At 39.0% G+C, this 23,471-nt stretch overlaps 1 protein-coding gene across 1 annotated transcript in view; it reads left to right on the top strand.

The window, feature by feature from the left end:
• Positions 1-23,471, top strand: part of LOC116628984 (integrin alpha-2-like) — a 74,941-nt gene that overhangs the window by 38,508 nt on the left and 12,962 nt on the right. Inside the window, exons 13-16 of the mRNA XM_032399282.1 lie at positions 1,091-1,234; positions 17,264-17,467; positions 18,375-18,511; positions 20,992-21,131. Coding sequence (XP_032255173.1) covers positions 1,091-1,234; positions 17,264-17,467; positions 18,375-18,511; positions 20,992-21,131 — 625 coding nt within the window. The remainder of the gene's footprint in view (positions 1-1,090; positions 1,235-17,263; positions 17,468-18,374; positions 18,512-20,991; positions 21,132-23,471) is intronic.

The raw sequence follows: 23,471 nt of genomic DNA, 5'->3' as shown, positions 1-23,471 counted from the left end.
TTTGACTCCCCCAGATTGATAACACCCGGGTCTTATTTGATCCTAATGACAGGCACCGAACATGGCTCTGTTGGCAAGCTCCTACTAAGAGCCAATGATCTAGAGGAAAAATGACGAGAGCAGTACAGCATTGTCAGGACTGAGCTACTACGTCTGGGCCTGTCTAGGTGTCCTGTGGCTTTGAGGGTTCTAAAATTAAAGCAACTCTCTTTTCTACCGCTTTCTCCTCAGCATGACCGTTTGGTAGTCAGAACCGCTGATGACTCCCAGTCGTGGCCTGCTGGAGCAGAGGCCAGCTGACAGATTCCTATTTCCTTACTAAGCAGTTTTGGCCCATGGGCTTGGCACATATTTGAAACGGGCAACCCTGATCTCTGACAACCAACAGAAATTTTCCTTCCTTGAGTCAGAAACCAACCATTTAGATTTCCCTTCTCTGGGATTAAGTGTGATGCTCCTGTCTCTATGGATTTTCCAGGAGTAAGAGGACATGAGTCTTTGACTTCCCTGATCACAAACCAGCTATGGTCACATATTTTTCTCTCCTCTTTACTACTTTAAAGAAGGGTGCTTTTATTTTGAGAAAAACGATGACTGTGTTCTAGAACGAATGCTTTCTTTTTTTTTTTTTTTAAGATTTTATTTATTTATTTGACAGAGAGAGAGATAGCAAGGGCAGGAACACAAGCAGGGGGAGTGGGAGAGGGAGAAGCAGGCTTCCCGCTGAGCAGGGAGCCCAATGCGGGGCTCGATCCCAGGACACCGGGATCTTGACCTGAGCCAAAGGCAGACGCTTAACGACTGAGCCACCCAGGTGCCCCTAGAACAAATGCTTTCTTATCCGTTTCTGAATCCTGCAGAGGTAGTCACGTAGGCATGCACTGAACATTCAGATGGCCAACCTCCCTTCACTGGATCTCCACCTGGTCCTCGGTCCCACTCCATCTGAGAACTTCCCTCCCGTCCAATATCATGCCACGGACAGTTCCACTCGACTTTTGTTTGTTGAATGAGTAAATGAAAGTTCAGTGTAACATTAGGAGTATAGGAGTCCTAGGAATCCTAAGGTTAATATGCTTTCTCATTCCAGATCGGCTCCTATTTTGGGAGTGTGCTGTGTTCCGTCGATGTGAATAAAGACACCATTACAGATGTGCTCTTGGTGGGTGCACCAATGTACATGAACGACTTAAAGAAAGAGGAAGGAAGAGTCTACCTGTTTACCATCACAAGGGTAAGAAAAATTATTAAACTGACTTAGTTTAATTTACTTCAGTATTGGTAAATAAAAGTCAATCTGCATTTTTGCAGAATAAAGAATTATTGAATGATTTTCATATGTAGTATGGTTTATATTTCATCATTTTGAGGATATAACCATTATTTATAATTTTTTTTTTTTTTTAAAGATTTTATTTATTTGACAGAGGGAGACACAGCGAGAGAGGGACCACAAGCAGGGGGAGTGGGAGAGGGATAAGCAGGCTTCCCGCTGAGCGGGGAGCCCGATGCAGGGCTCGATCCCAGGACCCTGGGATCATGACCTGAGCCGAAGGCAGACGCTTAACGACTGAGCCACCCAGGTGCCCCACCATTATTTATAATTTTTAAAATCACATTAAAAAGCATAACCTTCAGAGAAAGAGTTTATTGCACTGCCGTTTTCTATGAAAGGTCTTTGAATATATAAGATATATATATATAATATATATCCAAAGTATTGTCATTTTTGAAATGCATGCACATACAAACATCTGTGTATTTCCCAAGTACCTCCTTCAATTATTCTTCTTCACTGTAAAGAGATCATAATAACAGAACAAACTATCTTATTAACATTTTACAGTGAAAAGGACAAATTGTACCAGGCACTTTGCACATTTTTGTTTAATCCTGGATGTTTTTTACATTAGTTTGTCAGGAAATTCTGTTGTTTAATATAACAGTTATATGCAGCTCTTGGAAATTTTAGTCCTTGCACCTAAAACTTAGCAGCCTCTAACTAGACTGAGCTCTTTAAATCCACATCCATAGTATAATGAACTCGGAGCTGAAAAGAAAACCAAAATTAAAGACACAAGTTGACCTAGAAAACTGGAGAAAGGGTGGGAAAAAAAGGGTAGCTGATTAATATAGTAAATATTATGTTTTGCTGTTGTGATAGTTTGTCCTACCTTATTTATTTAAATGAATGCAAAAATTAGCTCTCAAACAGGAGCAATTAGAACAATTCTAAAGCAGGGGTGCTTGGGTGACTCAGTTTGTTGGGCATCCAACTCTTGATTTTGGCTCAAGTCATGATCTCAGGGTCATGAGATAGAGCCTTGAGTCTGGCTCCTCACTGAGCATGGAGCCTACTTAAGAGTCTCCGTCTCCCTCTCCCACCCCCTACTCAGTGTGTTCTCTCTCTCTCTCTCTCTCCCCCCCCAACTTAAAAAAATTCTAAAGCATATAAAGAATGTATAATTGAGTATTCAGTAAGGAAGGGGCATAAATACTTGTTTAAAAATTTAACAAATCCCTAGTTTCTTAAATGTTTGTTACTTCTCAAATATTCTGAATTATCATTAGTTGTTGAAGATGAGAAGATCTCCTAATAATTTGTCAATCTCAGTTACAAAGTGATTTCCGTAAAATTATTATAGAGAAGAATCAACACTGACCTAGTTTCATGGTTGAGAAGCATCGCTTTCTTGTGAAGTCATAAAATATTTCCATTCCTGATTTCAAAATCTAGAAGAAAAAAAAAAAAAAACAAAAAGTCTTTGGGCAGAATTATTTTTTATAATGTGACATTAACAGTCTCTATTTTTTTTTTTTAGTATAGTTGACACACAATGTTACATTAGTTTCAGGTATACAACAAGGTGATTTGACAAGTTTATACATCATGCTATGTTCATTCACAATTATAGCTACCATCTGTCCCTTTACATCATCAATTCATTCACAGTATTTCTTATGCTGTAATTTTTTTTTTTTTATTCCTGTGACTTACTCATGACACAACTGGAAGCCTGTATCTCCCTCTCCCCTTCACCTATTTTGCCTGACACTCTAGCCCCCCTCCCCCCACTGGCTCTGGCAACCACCAGTTTGTTCTCTGTATTTATAGGTCTGCTTCTGCTTTTTGTTTATTCATTTGCTTCGGTTTTTTTTTTTTTTTTAGATTCCACTTATGAGTGGAATCATGCAATATTTCTTTCTCTGACTGACCTATTTCATTTTGCATAATACCCTCTAGTTCTATGTTATCTCAAATGGCACGATCTCCTCCTTTTTTATAGTTGTGTAATATTTGTGTGTGTGTGTACAAATTTTCCTTATCCATTTGTCTATTGATGGACACTCAGGTTGTCCCCATATCTTGGCTATTGTAAATAATGCTGCAATAAACACAGGGGTGCATATATCTTTTCAAATTAGTGTTTTTGCTTTCTTTGCATAAATACCCAATAGTGAAATTATTGGATCATATGGTATTTCTATATTTAATTTTTTGAGGAACCTGCATTGTTTTCCACAGTGGCTATACCAATTTACATTCCTACCAACAGTGCACAAGGATTCCTTTTTCTCCACATCCTTGCCAACACTTGCTATTTCTTGTCATTTTGATTTTAACCATTCTAATTGTTGTCAGGTGATATCTCATTGTGGTTTTGATTTGTATTTCTCTGATGAGTGATGTTGAGCATCTTTCCATGTGTCGGCCATCTGTATGTTTTCTTTGGAAAAATGTCTATTCAGGTCCTCTGTCCATTTTTTTAATTGGATTGTTTGGTTTTTTGGTGTGGTATAAGTTCTTCATATATTTTGAATATTAACCCCTTATTGGCTCTATCATTTGTAAGTATCTTCTCCCATTCAGTAGGTTGTCTTTTTGTTTTGTCAGTGGTTTCAAACCTTTGCTGTGCAGAAGCCTTTTACTTTTATTTTTTTAAGATTTTATTTGAGAGCGAGCACAAGTAGGGGAAAGGGGCAGAGGGAGAAGCAGGCTCCCCACTTAGCAGGGAGCCCGAAGCAAGTCTTGATCCTAGAACCCCGGGATCATGACCTAAGCCAAAGGCAGATACTTAACCACTGAGCCACCCAGGTGCCCTGTGCAGAAGCCTTTTACTTTGGTGTAGTCTCAATAGTTTATTTTTGCTTTTGTTTTCCTTGCCTCAGGAGACCTAGCTAGAAAAATGTTGCTATTGCTGATGTCAGAGAAATTACTGCCTGTGTCCTCTTATAGGATTTTTATGGTTTCAGGTCTCATATATATGTCTTTAGTCCATTTTGAGTTTATTTTTGTGTTTCATGTTAGAAAGTGGTCTAGTTTCATTCTATAGCATGTAGCTGTCCAGTAATCCCAGCACTATTAATTTAAAAGACTGTCTTCTCCCCATTGTATATTCTTGCCTCCTTTATCATAGATCAACTGACCATATAATCATGGGTTTATTTCTGGAGTCTCTATTCCTTTGATCTATGTGTCTGTTTTTGTGCCAGTACCACAGTGTTTTGATTACTACAGCTTTGTAGTATAGCTTAAAACCTGGAGCTGTGATATATCCAGCTTCATTCTTAAGATTGCTTTGGCTATTAAGGGTCTTCTGTAGTTTTGTGCAAGTTTTAGTATTTGTTCTGGTTTTGTGAAAAACACTGTTGGTATTTTGACAGAGATTGCATTGAATCTGTAAATTGCTTTGGGCAATATGGACATTTTAACAATATTCTAGTCCATCTTCAATTGTGTCATCTTCAATTTCTTTCATCGGTGTTTTATACTGTTCGGAGTACAGGTCTTTCACCTATTTGGTTAAGTTTATTCCTAGATATTTTATTTTTGGCACAGTGGTAAATGGTGTTGGGTTTTTTTGTTGTTCTTGTTGTTCTGTTTTTTACATTTCTCTTGCAACGTCATTGTTAGAGTATAGAAATGCTACTGGTTTCTGGGTATTAATTTTGTATCCTGCCACCTTACTAAATTTGTTTATTACTCCCAGTAAGTTTTTGGTGTAGTCTTCAGGATTTTTCTATATATAGTATATATACAGTATCATGTTGTCTGTAAATCATGACAGTTTAATTTCTTCTTTACCAACATGGATGCCTCTTATTTCCTCTTTGTGTCTGATTGCTGTGGCTAGGACTTGCAGTATTATGTAGAATAAAAATGATGAGTGAACATCCTTATCCTATTCCTGAGCTCAGAGGGAAAGCTCTGTTTTTCACCATTGAGTATGATGTCAGCTGTGGGTTTTCATATATGGCCTTTATCATGTTGAGGTATATTCCATCTACCCCCACTTTGTTGAGAGTTTTTATCATAAATTGAGGTTGAATCTTGTCACATGCTTTTTCTGCATCTATTAAGATGATCATGATTTTTACCCTTCATTTTGTTGGTGTGGTGTAGGACATTGATTGATTTGCAAATATTGAAGCATTCTTCGGTCCCTGGAATAAATCCTACCTGATTATGAGGAATGATTGTTTTAACATATTATTGTATGCAATTTGCTAATATTTTTTGTGGAGGATTTTTGTATCTATGTTCATTAGGGATATGGGCCTATAGTTTTGTTTTTGTTTTTGTTTTCTTAGTTTTAATTGGCATTGGCTGTGTTTTATTTTTTATATTTTATTTATTTTTGTATTATTATGTTATGTTAATCACCACACATTACATCCTTAGTTTTTGATGTAGTGTTCCATGATTCATTGTTTATGTATAACACCCAGTGCTCCATGCAGAACGTGCCGTCTTTAATACCCATCACCAGGTTAACCCATCCTCCCAACCCCCTCCCCTCTAGAACCCTCAGTTTGTTTCTCAGAGTCCATCGTCTCTCATGGTTCATCTCCTCCTCTGATTTCCCCCCCTTCATTCTTCCCCTCTTGCTATCTTCATCTTTTTTTTTTTTAATATATACTGTATTATTTGTTTCAGAGATACAGATCTGTGATTCAACGATCTTGCATAATTCACAGTGCTCACCATAGCACATACCCTCCCCAATGTCTATCACCCAGCCACCCCATCTCTCCCACCCCCCACCACTCCAGCAACCCTCACTTTGTTTCCTGAGATTAAGAATTCCTCATATCAGGGCGCCTGGGTGGCTCAGTCGTTAAGCGTCTGCCTTCGGCTCAGGTCATGATCCCAGGGTCCTGGGATCGAGTCCCACATCGGGCTCCCTGCTCGGCGGGAAGCCTGCTTCTCCCTCTCCCACTCCCCCTGCTTGTGTTCCTGCTCTCACTATCTCTCTCTCTGTCAAATAAATAAATAAAATCTTTAAAAAAAAAAAAAAGAATTCCTCATATCAGTGAGATCATATGATACATGTTTTTCTGATTGACTCATTTCGCTCAGCATAACACTCTCCAGTTCCATCCACGTCGTTGCAAATGCAAGATTTCATTCCTTTTGATGGCTGCATAATATTCCATTGTATATATATACCACCTCTTCTTTATCCATTCATCTGTCGATGGACATCTTGGCTCTTTCCAGTTTGACTATTGTGGACATTGCTGCTATAAACATCGGGGTGCATGTACCCCTTCGAATCCCTACATTTGTATCTTCGGGATAAATACCAAGTAGTGCAATTGCTGGATCATATGGTAGCTCTATTTTCAACTTTTTGAAGAACCTCTATACTGTTTTCCAGAGTGGCTGCACCAGCTTGCATTCCCACCAACAGTGTAGGAGGGTTCCCCTTTCTCTGCATCCTTGCCAACATCTGTCATTTCCTGACTTGTTAATTTTAGCCATTCTGACTGGTGTGAGGTGACGTCTCATTAAGGTTTTGATATGGATTTCCCTGATGCCGAGCAATGTTGAGCACTTTTTCATGTGTCTGTTGGCCATTTGGATGTCTTCTTTGGAAAAATGTCTGTCATGTCTTCTGCCCATTTCTTAATTGGATCATTTGTTCTTTGGGTGTTGAGTTTGATAAGTTCTTTATAGGTTTTGCATACTAGCCCTTTCTCTGATATGTCATTTGCAAATATCTTCTCCCATTCTGTTAGTTGTCTTTTGGTTCTGTTGACTGTTTCTTTTGCTGTGCAAAAGCTTTTTATCTTGATGAGGTCCCAATAGTTCATTTTTGCCCTTGTTTCCCTTGCCTTTGGTGATGTTTCTAGGAAGAAGTTGCTGTGGCTGAGGTTGAAGAGGTTGCTGCCTGTGTTCTCCTTTAGGATTTTAATGGACTCCTGTCTCACATTTAGGTCTTTCAACAAGTTTGAGTCTATTTTTGTGTGTGGTGTAAGGAAGTGGTCCAGTTTCATTCTTCTGCATGTGGCTGTCCAACTTCCCCAACACCATTTGTTGAAGAGACTGTCTTTTTTCCATTGGACATTCTTTCCTGCTTTGTCGAAGATGAGTTGACCATAGAGTTGAGGGTCCATTTCTGGGCTCTCTATTCTGTTCCATTGATCTATGTGTCTGTTTTTGTGCCAGTACCATACTGTCTTGATGATTACAGCTTTGTAATGGAGCTTGAAGTCCAGAATTGTGATGCCACCGGCTTTGCTTTTCTTTTTCAACATTCCTCTGGCTATTCGAGGTCTTTTCTGTTTCCATACAAATTTTAGGATTGTTTGTTCCATTTCTTTGAAAAAAGTGGAGGGTATTTTGATGGAGATTGCATTGAATGAGTAGATTGCTCTAGGTAGCATTGACATCTTCACAATATTTGTTCTTCCACTCCATGAGCATGGAACTTTTTTCCATTTCTTTGTGTCTTCCCCAATTTCTTTCATGAGTATTTTATAGTTTTCTGAGTACAGATTCTTTGCCTCTTTGGCTAGATTTATTCCAAGGTACCTTATGCTTTTGGGTGCAATTGTAAATGGAATAGACTCCTTAATTTCTCTTTCTTCTGTCTTGTTGTTGGTGTATAGGAATGGCACTGATTTCTGTGCATTGATTTTATATCCTGCCACTTGACTGAATTCCTGTATGAGTTCTAGCAGTTTTGGGGTGGAGTCTTTTGGGTTTTCCACATAAAGTATCATATCATCTTCAAAGAGTGAGAGTTTGACTTCTTCTTTGCTGATTTGGATGCCTTTTATTTCTTTTTGTTGTCTGATTGCTGTGGCTAGGACTTCTAATACTATGTTGAATAGCAGTGGTGATAGTGGACATCCCTGCCATGTTCCTGACCTTAGGGGGAAAGCTCTCAGTTTTTCCCCATTGAGAATGATATTCGCTGTGGGTTTTTCATAGATGGCTTTTATGATACTGAGGTATGTACCCTCTATCCCTATACTCTGAAGAGTTTTGATCAAGAAAGGATGCTGTGCTTTGTCAAATGCTTTTTCTGCATCTATTGAGAGGATCATATGGTTCTTGTTCTTTCTTTTATTAATGTATTGTATCACATTGATTGATTTGTGGATGTTGAACCAACCTTGCAGCCAGGAATAAATCCCACTTGGTCGTGGTGAATAATCCTTTTAATGTACTGTTGGATCCTATTGGCTAATATTTTGGTGAGAATTTTTGCATCCATGTTCATCAAGGATATTGGTCTGTAATTCTCCTTTTTGATGGGGTCTTTGGTTTGGGGATCAAGATAATGGTGGCCTCATAAAATGAGTTTGGAAGTTTTCCTTCAATTTCTATTTTTTGGAACAGTTTCAGAAGAATAGGTATTAATTCTTCTCTAAATGTTTGGTAGAATTCCCCTGGGAAACCATCTGGCCCTGGGCTTTTGTTTGTTGGGAGATTTTTGATGACTGCTTCAATTTCCTTAGTGGTTATAGGTCTGTTCAGGTTTTCTTTTTCTTCCTGGTTCAGTTTTGGTAGTTGATACATCTCTAGGAATGCATCCATTTCTTCCAGATTATCTAATTTGCTGGCATAGAGTTGCTCATAATATGTTCTTATAATTGTTTGTATTTCTTTGGTGTTGGCTGTGATCTCTCCTCTTCCATTCATGATTTTATTTATTTGGGTCCTTTCTCTTTTCTTTTTGATAAGTCTGCCAGGGCTTTATCCATCTTGTTAATTCTTTCAAAGAACCAGCTCCTAGTTTCGTTGATCTGTTCTACTCTTCTTTGGTTTCTATTTCATTGATTTCTGCTCTGATCTTTATTATTTCTCTTCTCCTGCTGGGTTTAGGCTTTAGTTGCTGTTCTTTCTCCAGCTCCTTTAGGTGTAGGGTTAGGTTGTGTATTTGAGACCTTTCTTGTTTCTTGAGAAAGGCTTGTATTGTTATATACTTTCCTCTTAGGACTGCCTTTGCTCTATCCCAAAGATTTTGAACAGTTGTGTTTTCATTTTCATTATTTTCATGAATTTTTTTAATTCTTCTTTAATTTCCTGGTTGACCCATTCATTCTTTAGTAGGATGCTCGTTAGCCTCCATGTATTTGAGTTCTTTCCGACTTTCCTCTTGTGATTGAGTTCTAGTTTCAAGGCATTGTGGTCTGAAAATATGCAGGGAACGATCCCAGTCTTTGGGTACTGGTGGAGACCTGATTTGTGACCCAGGATGTGATCTATTCTGGAGAATGTTCCATGGGCATTAGAGAAGAATGTGTATTCTGTTGCTTTGGGATGGAATGTTCTGAATATATCTGTGAAGTCCATTTGGTCCAGTGTGTCATTTAAAGTCTTTATGTCCTTGTTGATCTTTTGCTTAGATGATGTGTCTATTTCAGTGAGGGGGTTGTTAAAGTCCCCCACTATTATTGTATTGTTCTCGATGTGTTTCTTTGCTTTTGTTATTAATTGGCTTATATAATTGGCTGCTCCCATGTTAGGGGCATAGATATTTACAATTGTTAGATCTTCTTGTTGGATAGATCCTTTAAGTATGATATAGTGTCCTTCCTCATCTCTTATTACAGTCTTTGGTTTAAAATCTAATTTGTCTGATATAAGGATTGCCACCCTAGCTTTCTTTTGGTGTCCATTAGCATGGTAAATGGGTTTTCCACCCCTTCACTTTCACTCCGGGGGTGTCTTTGGTTCTAAAATGAGTCTCTTGCAGACAGCATATGAATGGGTCTTGTTTTTTTATCCAATATGATAGCCTGTGTCTTTTGATTGGGGCATTTAGCCCATTTACATTCACGGTAACTACTGAAAGATATGAATTTAGTGCCATTGTATTGCCTGTAAGGTGACTGTTACTGTATATTGTCTGTGTTCCTTTCTGGTCTATGTTGCTTTTAGGCTCTCTCTTTGCTTAGAGGACCCCTTTCAATATTTCTTGTAGGGCTGGTTTCGTGTTTGCAAATTCCTTTAGTTTTTGTTTGTCCTGGAAGCTTTTTTACCTTTCCTCCTATTTTCAGTGACAGCCTAGCTGGATCTAGTATTCTTGGCTGCATATTTTTCTCATTTAGTGCTCTGAATATATCATGCCAGTCCTTTCTGGCCTGCCAGGTCTCTGTGGATAGGTCTGTTGCCAATCTAATGTTTCCACCATTGTAGGTTACATATCTCTTGTCCCGAGCTGCTTTCAGGATTTTCTTTGTCTCTAAGACTTGTGAATTTTACTATTAGATGTCGGGGTGTTGACCTATTTTTATTGATTTTTGAGAGGGGTTCTCTGTGCCTCCTGGATTTTGATGCCTGTGTCCTTCCCCAAATTAGGGAAGTTCTCTGCTATAATTTGCTCCAATATACCTTCTGCCCCTCTCTCTCTTTCTTCTTCTTCTGGGATCCCAATTATTCTAATGTTGTTTCATCTTATGGTATTGCTTATCTCTCGAATTCTGCCCTCGTGATCCAGTAGTTGTTTATCTCTCTTTTTCTCAGCTTCTTTATTTTCTATCATATGGTCTTCTATATCACTAATTCTCTCTTCTGCCTCATTTATCCTAGCAGTTAGAGCCTCCATTTTTTTTATTGCACCTCATTAATAGCCTTTTTGATTTCAACTTGGTTAGATTTTAGCTCTTTTATTTCTCCAGAAAGGGTTTCTCTAATAACTTCCATGCTTTTTTCAAGCCCAGCTAGTATCTTTAAAATCATCATTCTGAACTCTAGTTCTGACATCTTACTAATGTCCGTATTGATTAGGTCCCTGGCAGTCAGTACTGCCTCTTGTTCTTTTTGTTGAGGTGATTTTTTCTGTCTTGTCATTTTGTCCAGAGGAGAATAGATGAATGAGAGAACAAAATGCTAACAGGGTAACAACGCCCCAGAAAATATACACTAAATAAATCAGAAAAGACCTGAAACCGGGGGGAAAGAAAGGGAAAGAAAGAAAAAAGAAAAAGGAAGAAAGAAAAGAAAAGATAATAACAAACAAAAACAAAACAAAAAAAAACAGAATATGATCAAATATGATCAGGCTGGTGCATAGATCAGTACCACACACTAGATTCTGGGCATATTTTGGTCTATTAGAAGAAAATGCCTCCCAAAATTTTAAAGAAAGAAAAACTTATATAGGTACAAAAATAAAGGTTAATACAATGAAGGAATGGAATACGACTGTGAAGATGAAACTTATAGGAGATTTTATAAAAGGAATTGATTAGATAAGAAGTTGGTTGAAAAAAGAAAGAAGAAGGTTAAAAAAAAGGGGGGGGAGAGAATGTGATCAGGCAGGAGACTAGAACAAAGCCATACACTAGAGATTTAGGGTACATTTTGATCTGTTAGAAGAAACTGTATCTCAAAATTTTAAAGAGAGAACAACTCATATATATATATATATATACATACCAAAAATAAGGGTAACTACTATGAAGGGAGAGAATATGACTCTAAAAATGAAAAATAAAAAATATTTTTTTAAAAAAGGGATTGATAAGATGTTGGTTAAAAAAGGGAGAAAGAAAATTTTTTTAAAAAGACAATTAAAAAAAATTAACTTTGAAAGACTAAAGAATCATGGTAAAAAGGCATGAATTCTATGTGCTGTATTCCCCTAGCGCTGGAGTTCTGCCATTCTCGCTGATCGGTAAACTTGGTCTTGGCTGGCTGTTCTTGCTGATCTTCTGGGGGAGGGGCCTGTTGTCGCGGTTCCCAAATGTCTTTGCTGGAGGCGGAATTGCCCTGCCCTTACTGGGTCGGGCTAAGTAATCTGCTTAGGTTTACTCTCGGGAGCTTTTGTTCCCTGCAAGCTTTCCGTACAGCTTTGGAAGACGAGAATGAAAATGGCAGCCTCCCAATCTCCGACCCGGAGGAGCCGAGAACTCAGGGCCCCACTCCTCAGTGAGCCCCCAGAGAAAAGCAGTCAATCACTCCCATCTCCCGGGTCTCCGGCCATACTCCGTGCTCACCCGGCCTGTGACCAAACGTTTCTATCTCTGGCACCCGGCCCGTATGGAGTCTCCAAACCCAGCAGATCCCTGTAGTGCGCTCCCATGCTGCTCCTCCCTGGGGAGGAAGGGGAGTCTCCCCGGATCTGCTGCTTGTTGGGTCCCTGCGGGAGGAGCAGTGGCCCAACTGTGCTGCGGATCACGGTTTATGGCAACCCCGAGCTGGAGAGCCCACTCCTCTGCTCCGTCTTTGCAGCCGGCTTCCCTGCTCTGATACCTGGGGGAGCTCTGCTGCACTCAGGCACCCCCTGTCTTTCTGTGACCCCAAGGGTCCTGAGACCACACTTTCCCAGCGAAGTTTCCACCCCCCGCTTAGCCGCTGGAGTGACTTCCCTCAGCGGAGCAGACTTCTAAAAGTTTTGATTTTGTGCCCCGCTGCTCTATCACTTGCCGGTAGTGGCTGATGGAGGCCCCCTCCCCCGCCGTCTATCCTCCCGAATATCCCCTCAGATTCACTTCTCTGCACGTCCTACCTTCCAGAAAGTGGTCACTTTTCTGTTCAGAGAGTTGTTGCTATTCTTTTCTTCGATCTCCTGTTGAGTTCATTGGTGTTCAGAATGGTTTGATCCCTATCCAAGCTGAATTCCTGGGACCAGATGAAATCCAGGTCTCCTACTCCTCTGCCATCTTGCTCTGCCTCCCCGGGCCTATAGTTTTATTTTTGTGGTGTCTTTGCCTGCTTTTGGTATCAGGGTAATACTGGCCTCATAGAATGTATTTGGAAGCTTCCCTTCCTCTTCTGTTGTTTGAAATAGTTTGAGGAGAATAGGTATTACTCCTTAAGTATCTGGTAGAATTCCCCTGTGAATCCATCTGGTCCTGGACTTTTTCTTTTCTTTTCTTTTCTTTTTTTTTTTTTTTTTTTTTGGATATTTTTTTGATTGCCATTCAGTTTTGTCACTTGTAATTGGTCTATTCAGATGTTCTATTTCTCCCTGGTTCAGTTTTGGAAGAGTGTATGTTTCTAGGAATTTAACCATTTCATCTAAGTTGTCCCATTTGTTGGTATATAATTTTTTATAGTATTCACTTACAATCCTTTGTATTTCTGTGGTATCAGCTCTTCTCATTTCTGATTTCTTTTTTTTTTTAATTTGGGTCCTTTTTTTTCCTTGATGAATGTGGCTAAGGGTTTGTCAATTTTGTTTACCTTTTCAAAGAACCAACTCCGTTTCACTGATTTTTTTTCTTTTTTTTTCTTTTTTGTTGTTGTTTCTAGGTCTTTTATTTCTGCTCTGATCTTTATTGTTTGCTTTGGTTTTGTTTGTTCTTCTTTCTCTAGTTCCTTTAGGTGTAAGTTTTGATTGTTTGAGCTTTTTCTTATTTCTTGAGGTAGGCCTGTATCACTGTATACTGTATACTTCTCTCTTAGAACCGCTTTTGCTGCATCCCAAAGATTTCGGACCGTGTGTTTTCATTTGCATTCATCTCCATGTATTTTATTTCTTCTTTGATTGCTTCATTAACCTATTGGTTGTTCGGTATCATGGTGTGTAGTCTCCATATGTTTGTGTTTTTCCTTTTTTCTTGTGACTTATTTTTAGTTTCGTACTGTTGTGATCAGAAAAGATGCATGGTATGATTTCAATCTTCTTAAATTTATTGAGGCTTGTTTTATGGCCTGGTAGTGATCTATTCTGGAGAATGTTCCATGTGTGCTTGAAAAGAATGAGTATTCTGTTTTGGGATAGAATGTTCCATATATATCTGTTATGTCCATCTGGTCCAAAGATGGTCAAAGACATTGTTTCCTTATTGATTTTTCTGTCTGGATGGTCCAGACAGAAGTGGGGTGTTAAAGTCCCCTACTATTATTGTATTACCATGAATTTCTCTCTTTATGTCCATTTATGTTTGCTTTATGTATTTAGGTGCTCCAGTGTTGAGTGTATAGATATTTATAATGGTTATATCCTCCTGTTGGATTGATCCTTTTGTCATTATGTAATAATTGTTGTTACAGTCTTTGTTTTAAAGTCTATTTTGTCTGATATAAGTATTGCTACCCCAGCTTTTTTTCACTTCCATTTGCATGGTATATCTTTCTCCATCCCTTCACTTTCAGTCTGTATATGTCTTTAGGTCTGAGGTGTGAGTTTCTTGTAGGCAGCATATAGATGGGTCTTGTTTTTTTATCTACTGTCACCCTATGTCTTTTGGTTGGAGCATTTAGGCCATTTACATGTAAAGTGATTATTGATACTTTTTGCCATTTTAAAAATTTGTTTTCTGGTTGTTTTATTCCTTTTCCTTCTTCTTTGTGACTGATGAGTTTCTATAGTGTTATATTTAGCTTTCTTTCTCTTTCTTTTTTGTGTGTCTATCATAGGTTTTGTGCTTGTGGTTACCATGAAGTTCACATAGAACATTCCAAGTAAAGAGCAGTCTATATTAATTTGATGGTCATTTAAGTTCAAAGGCATTCCAAAGGTGGGGGGGGGGCTTTTTCTTTTTCCCCTTTTCTTCCCTTTTCACTCCCTTCTCTACATTTTATGTGTATGTTGTCATATTTTACATCTTTTATTCATAATTTTCTTATCTCTAATTATGGCCATTTCTTTTCCACTTAAAGAAGTCCCTTTATTTTTTCTTGTAAGGCTGCTTTAGTGGTGATGAACTCCTTTATCTTTCATTTGTCCAGGAAACTCTTCATCTCTCCTTCAAATCTGGATGATAATCTTGTCTGGTAGAGTATTCTTGGCTGTATGTTTTGTTTTGTTTTGTTTTCCTTTCAGCACTTTGCAAGCCAGAAGAAAGTAGCAGGATATACTCAAAGTTTCTGCAGAAAAATCAGCTGATAGCCTTATAGATTTTCCTTTCTAAGTAACTTTTTGTTCCTTTCTTGCTGCTTTTAAGATTCTCTCTTTATCTTTAACCTTTGACATTTTAGTTATGTGCCATTGTGTGGACCTCCTTGGGTTCATCTTGTTTGGAACTCTCTGTGCTTATTGGACTTGGATGTCTATTTCCTTCCCTAGATTAGGGAAGTTTTCAATTATTTCTTCAAATAAGTTTTCTACACCTTCCTCTCTTTTTCTGGGACCCCTAGAATGCAAATATTTGTTCACTTTGTCATCCATGAGATCTCTTAATCTATCTTTTTTTTTTTATTATTCTTTTCTCTTTTTGCTGTTCAGCTTGTGTTGTTCTCCATTACCCTGTCATCCAGGTTGCTGGTATGTTCTTCTGCATCCTCTAATCTACTGTTAATTCCCTGTTATTTCAGTTATTGTGTTCTTCAACTCTGATTGGTTCTTTTTAATATTTTCTATATCTTTATTGAAAGTCTCACTAAGATCTTCCACTTTTTTCTCCAGCCCAGTTATCTTCACAATTATTAAATTCTTTACCAGGCATGTTGCTTATCTCTGTTTCATTTAGTTGTTTTTCTGAGGTTTTTTTTTTCCCCCTTTCTTTTGGAGCAAATTCCTCTGTCTCCACATTTTGCTTGACTTTCTGTGTTTGTTTCTGTGGATTAGGCAGAACAGCTACTGCTCCTAAACTTGAAGGTTGGTGTCCCTTTGCAGACTGTGTGTGCTTGGTGACTTTTCTGGTGGCTGGAGCTGTGGCTGTATATGCTAGTTATTTAAACTGTGGCTTTTTGCAGAAAAAAGAAAATAATAAAATTTGAAAGAAAAGGAGGAAATAAAAGTTTTTAATTTAAAAATAAAAACTTGTTTTAATTAAAAAATTAAAAAAAAAAAAAGAACTAAAATTCCACAGCTTATTTTCTGTGCCCTGGCACCACAGAGGCTGGTATGGGCTTATGGACCCTGGGCTTGCTGATGTTGCAAGCCCCCTCTGATGACTGAACCCTACCATTTATAGGGTTGGGACCTGTATGTTATGGCATCTAAATCCACTGGTGATTGTGTTTGGACCCTTGCTCCAGTCTGGGCCTTAAAGGTGGAGGGGGAGAGAGTGTTCCCACCACTCCTTGGCCCTTTTAAACTGTGGCTTTTTTTCTGTGTCCCAGCACCACACCACTGAGACTGGTGTGGGCTTGAGGACCGTGGGCTTGTTGAGGTCAGTGAGGTTGAGAGCTCACAGAGACAACCAGACCTGCCCATCTGCTGATCAGACCCTGTTCTGCCCGAGGTTTTAAGGTGGAATGGTAATAAGGTAAACCATCATTTTCCAGTCCCTCTGACTTGGAGAGCTTAGCGTGCAGCTCCTCCACAATGTGGCAGAGTTCTAGTGTTGTCTCTTTCAGATGCTAATTGCTCTTTTAAACTATGGCTTATTTTCTGTGCCCAAGGACAGAGGAATTTGTGCCTGCCCTCACCATACTCTGCATCCCCACGCATCAGTTTCCCTTTGTTACTGTGTCTCTGCCTCTCTTTGTGTTCTTTTGTCATTTTCTCTATCTTTGGTTGTTCAGTAGCTGTTCAGTCAGCCCTCGGTTGTTTTTTGTCTTTTTGTTTTGTGTTGTTTTTCAGGAGGAATTGTTCTATTAATAGGTGTAATTTGATGGGTTCCAGGGAAGGGGGGTGAGTTCAGGGTTACCATCTTGAACTGGAACCTAATGGTCTCATTTTCTACTTCCTGTCCCATTATAATTATGCCACTGTTCAGTAATTTTTAAGAAAAGGTCTAAAATAAGATACTGTGTTTTTTGTTGTGTCTCCATCTTAATTTTATGCAAGATACTAGATTTTCATCAGCAAATTTTAAAAGTTTCAGAAACAGGTAAAGATTCTAATATTAAGGGGGGAAAAGAGGCAAAGATATGGGCAGTGTTATGTAGGTTGTGCAGCCACAGTAGGGAATTTGCTCCTTTCACTTTGGTTTATGAGCACACATCCTGTGAGCTTACTTGCTAGAATTCTCATTTATAATTCTCATCATAGAGAATTTTGAAATCTAGGTTTGAAATCCTGTCTGCTTTTTAACAGTTTACAAATTGGTTTGGGCATCATTTGCTGTGAATTTTAATGATAAAAGTTGGAAGGTTTGCTTTAATCATCCCTCTCTTCCCCTTTGCAAGGGCGTTTTGAATTGGCACCAATTTCTTGAAGGCCCTGAGGGTGTTGAAAATGCTCGGTTTGGTTCAGCGATTGCAGCTCTTTCAGATATCAACATGGATGGCTTTAACGATGTAATAGTTGGTTCACCTTTGGAAAATCAGAACTCTGGAGCTGTGTACATCTACAACGGTCACGAGAGCACCATTCGCATTAGATATTCTCAGGTAATCCGTGGAGTTCCATAGTGATGCATTCACTTGTGAGTATCATCATGTTAGAGTGACAGAGTACCATGCAGACAATCTGATCCATCCCACTTATTTTAGAACTGCATTTGTTCAGTAAGCAAACATTTAGTGAGCCTCCTACTCTGTGTCAAGCACTGTCCTGGGTCTGGAGATACTGTAAAGAACAGGACAGGTGGGGTGCCTGGGTGGGTGACAGCGGTTAAGCGGCTGCCTTCAGCTCAGGTCATAATCCCAGGGTTCTGGGATCGAGCCCTGAGTCAGGCTCCTTCCTCAGCAGGGAGCCTGCTTCTCCCTCTCTCTCTCCCTCTGCCTGCCTCTCTGCCTACTTGTGTTCTCTCTCGATCTTTGTCAAATAAATAAAATCTTAAAAGAACAGGACAGATAAAATTCTGCTCTTTGTGGATCTTACATTTTTTGTGGAGGAGACAGAGGGGAAAATAAGGTAAGTGAGATAAAGTGTTCCAGATCATAATAAATGATAAGGCATTTAAAAAATTTTTTAAATGTTAAGGAATGGGAGTTATTAGGTAGTTTAAAGGGTGACCAAGGGGGCCTCATTGATCAGGCAACTTTCCAGGGAAGTCCTAAAAGACGTGGTCTAGGAGAGCAATCATACCTGAGCTCGCTTTAAATCCTGCTCAGCCCAGTGATCTGCTGCTTTGTGATCTTATGTTTAAAGATTCATGCTGTTTCTTTAATGTGGCTGCAAGCATGATAAACAGATGAGAAAAGCTGTGATTGAAAAATCAATGGGATTTTGTGGAGAATAAAAAACTTGAAGTGGCTATATAGAAAATCTAACAGTGCAGTATAGAAGCTCCTTTCCCCCCCCCCCATTTCAGTTGTTACACATTATACTTTCATGTCAAACTTGCTCTTTCAGAAAATCTTGGGATCCGATGGAGCCTTTAGGAGCCAGCTCCAGTACTTTGGGAGATCTTTGGATGGTTATGGTGACTTAAATGGGGATTCTATCACCGATGTGTCTGTTGGTGCCTTTGGGCAAGTCGTTCAGCTCTGGTGAGTCAGCTGAGAGCCAGACACAAACTAGCTAACTAAAAAAATGACCTGTTAAGTAGAGCAGATAGCTGTGCTGAAATTGTGGAAATGCCACATGCATTCTAGAAGACTCCAGGACAATTATGTGTCATAGTTTATGTGTCAAAGGAAGAAATGTGTTTTTCCTTGTGGGGGAAGAAAAATATTTATTTAACATTGCTGTCAAGTTCCTCTTCTCTATATGGTGAGCAGATAAAGGACATAGAAAAGACAGAGCCTTTGAAATGGTATCCAAGATATTTCTGAATATTATCTTCCAAATAACCTTACCTCAGCTCACAGAAAGGAAGCCTCATGAGAATGCTCTAAAAATACTGAACACTCAGACCACACAAGTGAAGTATAACTTCTCATGTGGTTATGAAGTAACTTTTGAAATTATTAGTCATAAACAAGAAGCCATTATTTAGGTTTAGCTGACCTCTCACTGACCTCAGTAGGAGTTGAAGAGCAGGGAGGAGCAATAGGGGATTCAAGAGCTGTGTGATTCAAGGACAAATATAAATATATTGGGTTGGCCAGGGATTGGAATCAGAAAGAAATTGAGCATTCGATCAAGAGTCCCCCCAAATATATTTCATTTGTCTCTGTTGAAAACTGTGTTTTAAATGTCCAAATACTTCAAGAACCGAACATTACATAGACTACAATATTTCACATGTGCTTTTAAAAAATGAAGTGCATTGTTTTGAGTGCATCATTTTAATGAAAACTTCACCTGGGAGGAAAACAATGCACAGATCATACTTAAGACTGACACATTAAAAAAATATATTTACTGAATAAAGTCAGTTAAGAGTAACATGCCATTAGAAAAATACAAGGTGTGATAACATAGTCACAGGACTTACGATTTCTTATAAATTTTTTAAAAAATACCTTCCAGGGAACATCACCCTCCAGCCATCTTGGTAGGCTTCATCCTTCATAGCCTATGTAATTATTATACTATGACACTCCCTTTTTTAAAAAAGATTTTAAATAATTTCTATACCCATCAAGGGTTTCGAACCCACAACCCCAAGGTCAAGAGTCACATGCTCCACTGACTGAGCCAGCCAGATGCCCCGATACTCCCTGTTAATGTTGCCAGTGATGGCCAAACTTTTTTATTTAAAGGTGGATTTGATTCTTCAAAAAGTCAAGACACATGGAGTCAGGTCAATTTATTGAGGTGATCAGTCAAGCTAGATTCTTGCCATTTTGTGGTCCCATTCCTATAAGGTGCTGAGACTAGATTTTCTGGGTAACTTCCTGAGAATAAAAAAAAAAAAAAAAGTTTACAAAATCATTTCAATCAATGCCACCATCTCCACTGGGATAAAAGATTCTCTTAAAGAGATTGACTTACAGAAAACATTCACTTAGATATTTTAGATCTTGTAGGTTTGAGGACGTGGTGTACTTGTTGTTAGATGTTTTATGGCTGCTTATTAGGGGGCCTTATAGGTACATGATTAACTGATGAAACAATTTTTCAGTTGACTCAAGTCCTTCAGATGGTACCTGAGATGAAAGAGAAAATGTCTTCTGCATCTTCTTGCGGTACTTCTCAGAACAGTGAAATTACTAATTACACTACTGACTGCTCTGTAAATAACGGAGCGTGTGCACACAGGGTCATTATGCTGAAGTACAAAATTTTACTGGCAGAGGAACTAGGAGATCATGAGCTCTAACTCCTCACATGCTAGCTATTACTCAGTAAATTGATAAGTTACTAAATGTTTTTTGTTTGTTTCAGACTTTTTCATTAATAAAAGGGAGACAATATTCTATTTCACAGGAGTGTTATAGGGGCAAATGAGGCCATGTGTATGTGAGAGATTTTTAGATATCTCAAGGGCTGTGCCAGAGTCTGAAGTCTTTAGCACCCTGCCTGAGAGACTCCCCAGCCATTTTCTGATATCAGACTAGTTGTCACCATCATGGTCCTATGCCACACATCAAAGAATTGCTGCCAGCCATTAAGGGAGGCAACAGGGAGACGGCCACAGCCATGCTCCTCGGCCACGGCCATGCTCCTCGGCCACGGCCACGCTCGCTCCTCGGTCATCAGCCACGCCACTCCCACCTTGCCACCTGCTCTCTTCCCTTCCTTTGTGGAAGAGCAAACATCACCGTTTGTGGTTGGGAATAGGCAACAGGGACCGTGACTTTGACTTTATTTGCAAAGAGGTTGCAGACTCACATCCTGCGCTTATGCATGCATCAAACAAACAAACAAAAAATATTAAATGTGGATTGGGCTGGCAGTGCGGTCACAACCACAGAAGACCTTATTCCTACCTGCCATTTTAGAGCTTTCAAATATGAAATACTGCCCAAGTGCTTAGATCATGCAGAGAATAATTTGATAATGCTGGCCCTGGGTCCTCTAAGTAAAGGTTATAACATGTGCACTTGGCAGTAACCTATCTGTTTCCATTTATGTCTTTCAGGTCACAGAGTATTGCTGATGTATCTGTGGAAGCTTTGTTCACACCAGAAAAAATTACTTTGTTCAACAAGAATGCTGACATAAAACTCCAACTCTGTTTCAGTGCCAAGTTTAGACCTACTAAGCAAAATGATCAAGTGGGTGGGTTGACCTGAAATAATCTGTGTGGAGATAGGTTTGCTTGTGGAGTTTTAGTCCTGAATATAACCTATACTTTGGGCTTATAGACCAGAAGGAATAAGGGTCTTGCAGATATTTAAGTTGCCACACATTTGAGGTGCCTGAGAATGGTTAATTAGGTATGGAAGATGTGGTTAGATCTTCCTCTATTTTTTCTAGAAAGTAAATTTCTGCAGCAGAATGTTACCATCTCTGGACCTAGTCCCAGGCTCTCCCAACTCTATCTAAGTGTCTTTTACCCATGGGTTCCTTACCTCAAACCTTGGGCACGCACAGATGACACTGATGTTACACCCATATTTTATGCCATATGTCCACTATGACATGATCTAGATACAGTGTGTATAGCACAAGTACCAAATATTCCTATTCTTGAGGAATTAATAGGCACGAGATAATAGAAAATATAAACAATATGTAGTTTGTGCCCAGTGTTTTAAATGTTCTAAATAATCTGGAGAAGTGGGTAAAAATCTGAAACGTGTCCTACCAGCAAGGAAGAGTGAGGAAAATTGGACAAATGTCACCAGGAATTGTCATCTCTCTCTTGGACCAGCGAGCCCTCTTTCAGGGTGTGACCGAGTCCTTCCACACCACTGCCCCTCACTCTCATCTCTCCTGCTCCAGCACCCACAGAGCATGGCAATGGACTTAGCACTTGATTAAACACTGCCTTCTTCCTCTCGCTGCTTTTTCATGGGTTCTCATCCCCCTTCCATCAGATTTGGGCTCTAACCTTCAGACACCTGTAGTTCCTACAAGTGTTTCATTAAGTGGTTAACAAACCAACTTAACCTGCCTCTCTATTTTCAGTCTTTGTCATGATTCATACCAAGAAATACATAGGTTAAAAACAGAAAGCAGAAGTTAGATTCGCATTTTTGCACGCTTTCCATATTTTCCTACTTCTTATAGCTCTCTGGCATTTTTCCGTTCAGGCGTTCAAATGCTGACCCAACTCTGAGTAGCACATCTCACAGATCTGTCTTGTACCAGGTCCGTTTGAGTAGCCAGGAGAGTTGAGTCAAAAACCATTCCTGTATAAACACTAAGTGGCTAGATGCAAGGTACAGCATGGGGACTACAGCTAACAACACTGGGTTGTCTATCTGAAGGTTGCTAAGAGAAATTTTCAAAGTTCTCACCACACACACACACACACACACACACACACACAGAATTGCAACTGTGTGAGGTGATGATCTGTTAACCTTATTGTAATCATTTCCCAATATTTACATATATAAGGTAACTACACTGTATAGCTGAAATTGATACAATATTATATCTCCATCACATCTCAACAAAGCTTGGGGTGGGGGGGAACATTAAGTGGCTAGTCTGCCTAAAACATTAAGTCGGGAAATATATTAGTTGGCAGAAATGGCTGGCTGGTTCACTCTCCTGGCCTGAAAGCATGGATTTGTCTCCTAAATCTTCCTCTTTTTGATGGGGCTTTGTTGCTGTAACTGGAAAGCAGCTTTTCGCCTTCAGAGAAGGTCCTTACTTGGGCTTTCTTCCCACAGGGGACCTTTTCCTTGATGTCTCCAGGTCCACACAGACAAGCCAGTCATGATCATTTGTCACTTAATTGTCTGGCAATAATAGTATGTGAGACCAGAATCCCATCTTCACAACTTTGAGAAGTAAATTTCTAAAGCATATGGTCTTTATTATTTATTGTATCAGGTACTCGCTCCAGTTTAAAGTTAATAACCTAAAAAATTGATATATTGCCTATGAGGCTATCCTTTTCACCAGGCTACTTGAGGAAAATGAGCTAGTATTACCATGTGTACTAACTCTATCCTGGCTATGTTCGCCTCCCTGGCATTTTTCCTTTATATCATTTTCACCACTTTTTAGTTCATTTGATTCACTTATATTTTATCTATCTTTGTTAACTTCATTAAGTCATTGGAGCAAGAAAAATTATCCAACATCTCTAATAGATATTTTAAAGGTAACCTGTAGAATTAATGTATGTTGGAAGTCCATTCAACCTTTAAAATATTGAAAATAGTAAAATAAGTTGGAGTAACCCCAGATAAGGCAGCTGATGCTTTGAATATCATCAGGTCTTCTTTCTCAGTTTTGGACAGCAGACTCTAGTTGAAGGCTCTGATACTTTGTATATTGGCTACTAACATCAGTTGTTATTGCATTTTTTTTTTTCATTTTCATTTCCCTGGGTTAGTAGTATTATCTCTGTTTTATAGATGAGGAAATGGAGGTTCAAAGAGGTTACACAAATGGCCTAAAGTCATAGAGCTCATAAATCGTGGATTAGAATTCAAACCA

The sequence above is a fragment of the Phoca vitulina genome, unplaced genomic scaffold (genome assembly GCF_004348235.1).
Source record: "Phoca vitulina isolate PV1807 unplaced genomic scaffold, GSC_HSeal_1.0 scaffold164, whole genome shotgun sequence".
Lineage (NCBI taxonomy): Eukaryota > Metazoa > Chordata > Mammalia > Carnivora > Phocidae > Phoca > Phoca vitulina.
This window is presented reverse-complemented; position numbering and strand designations above follow the sequence as displayed.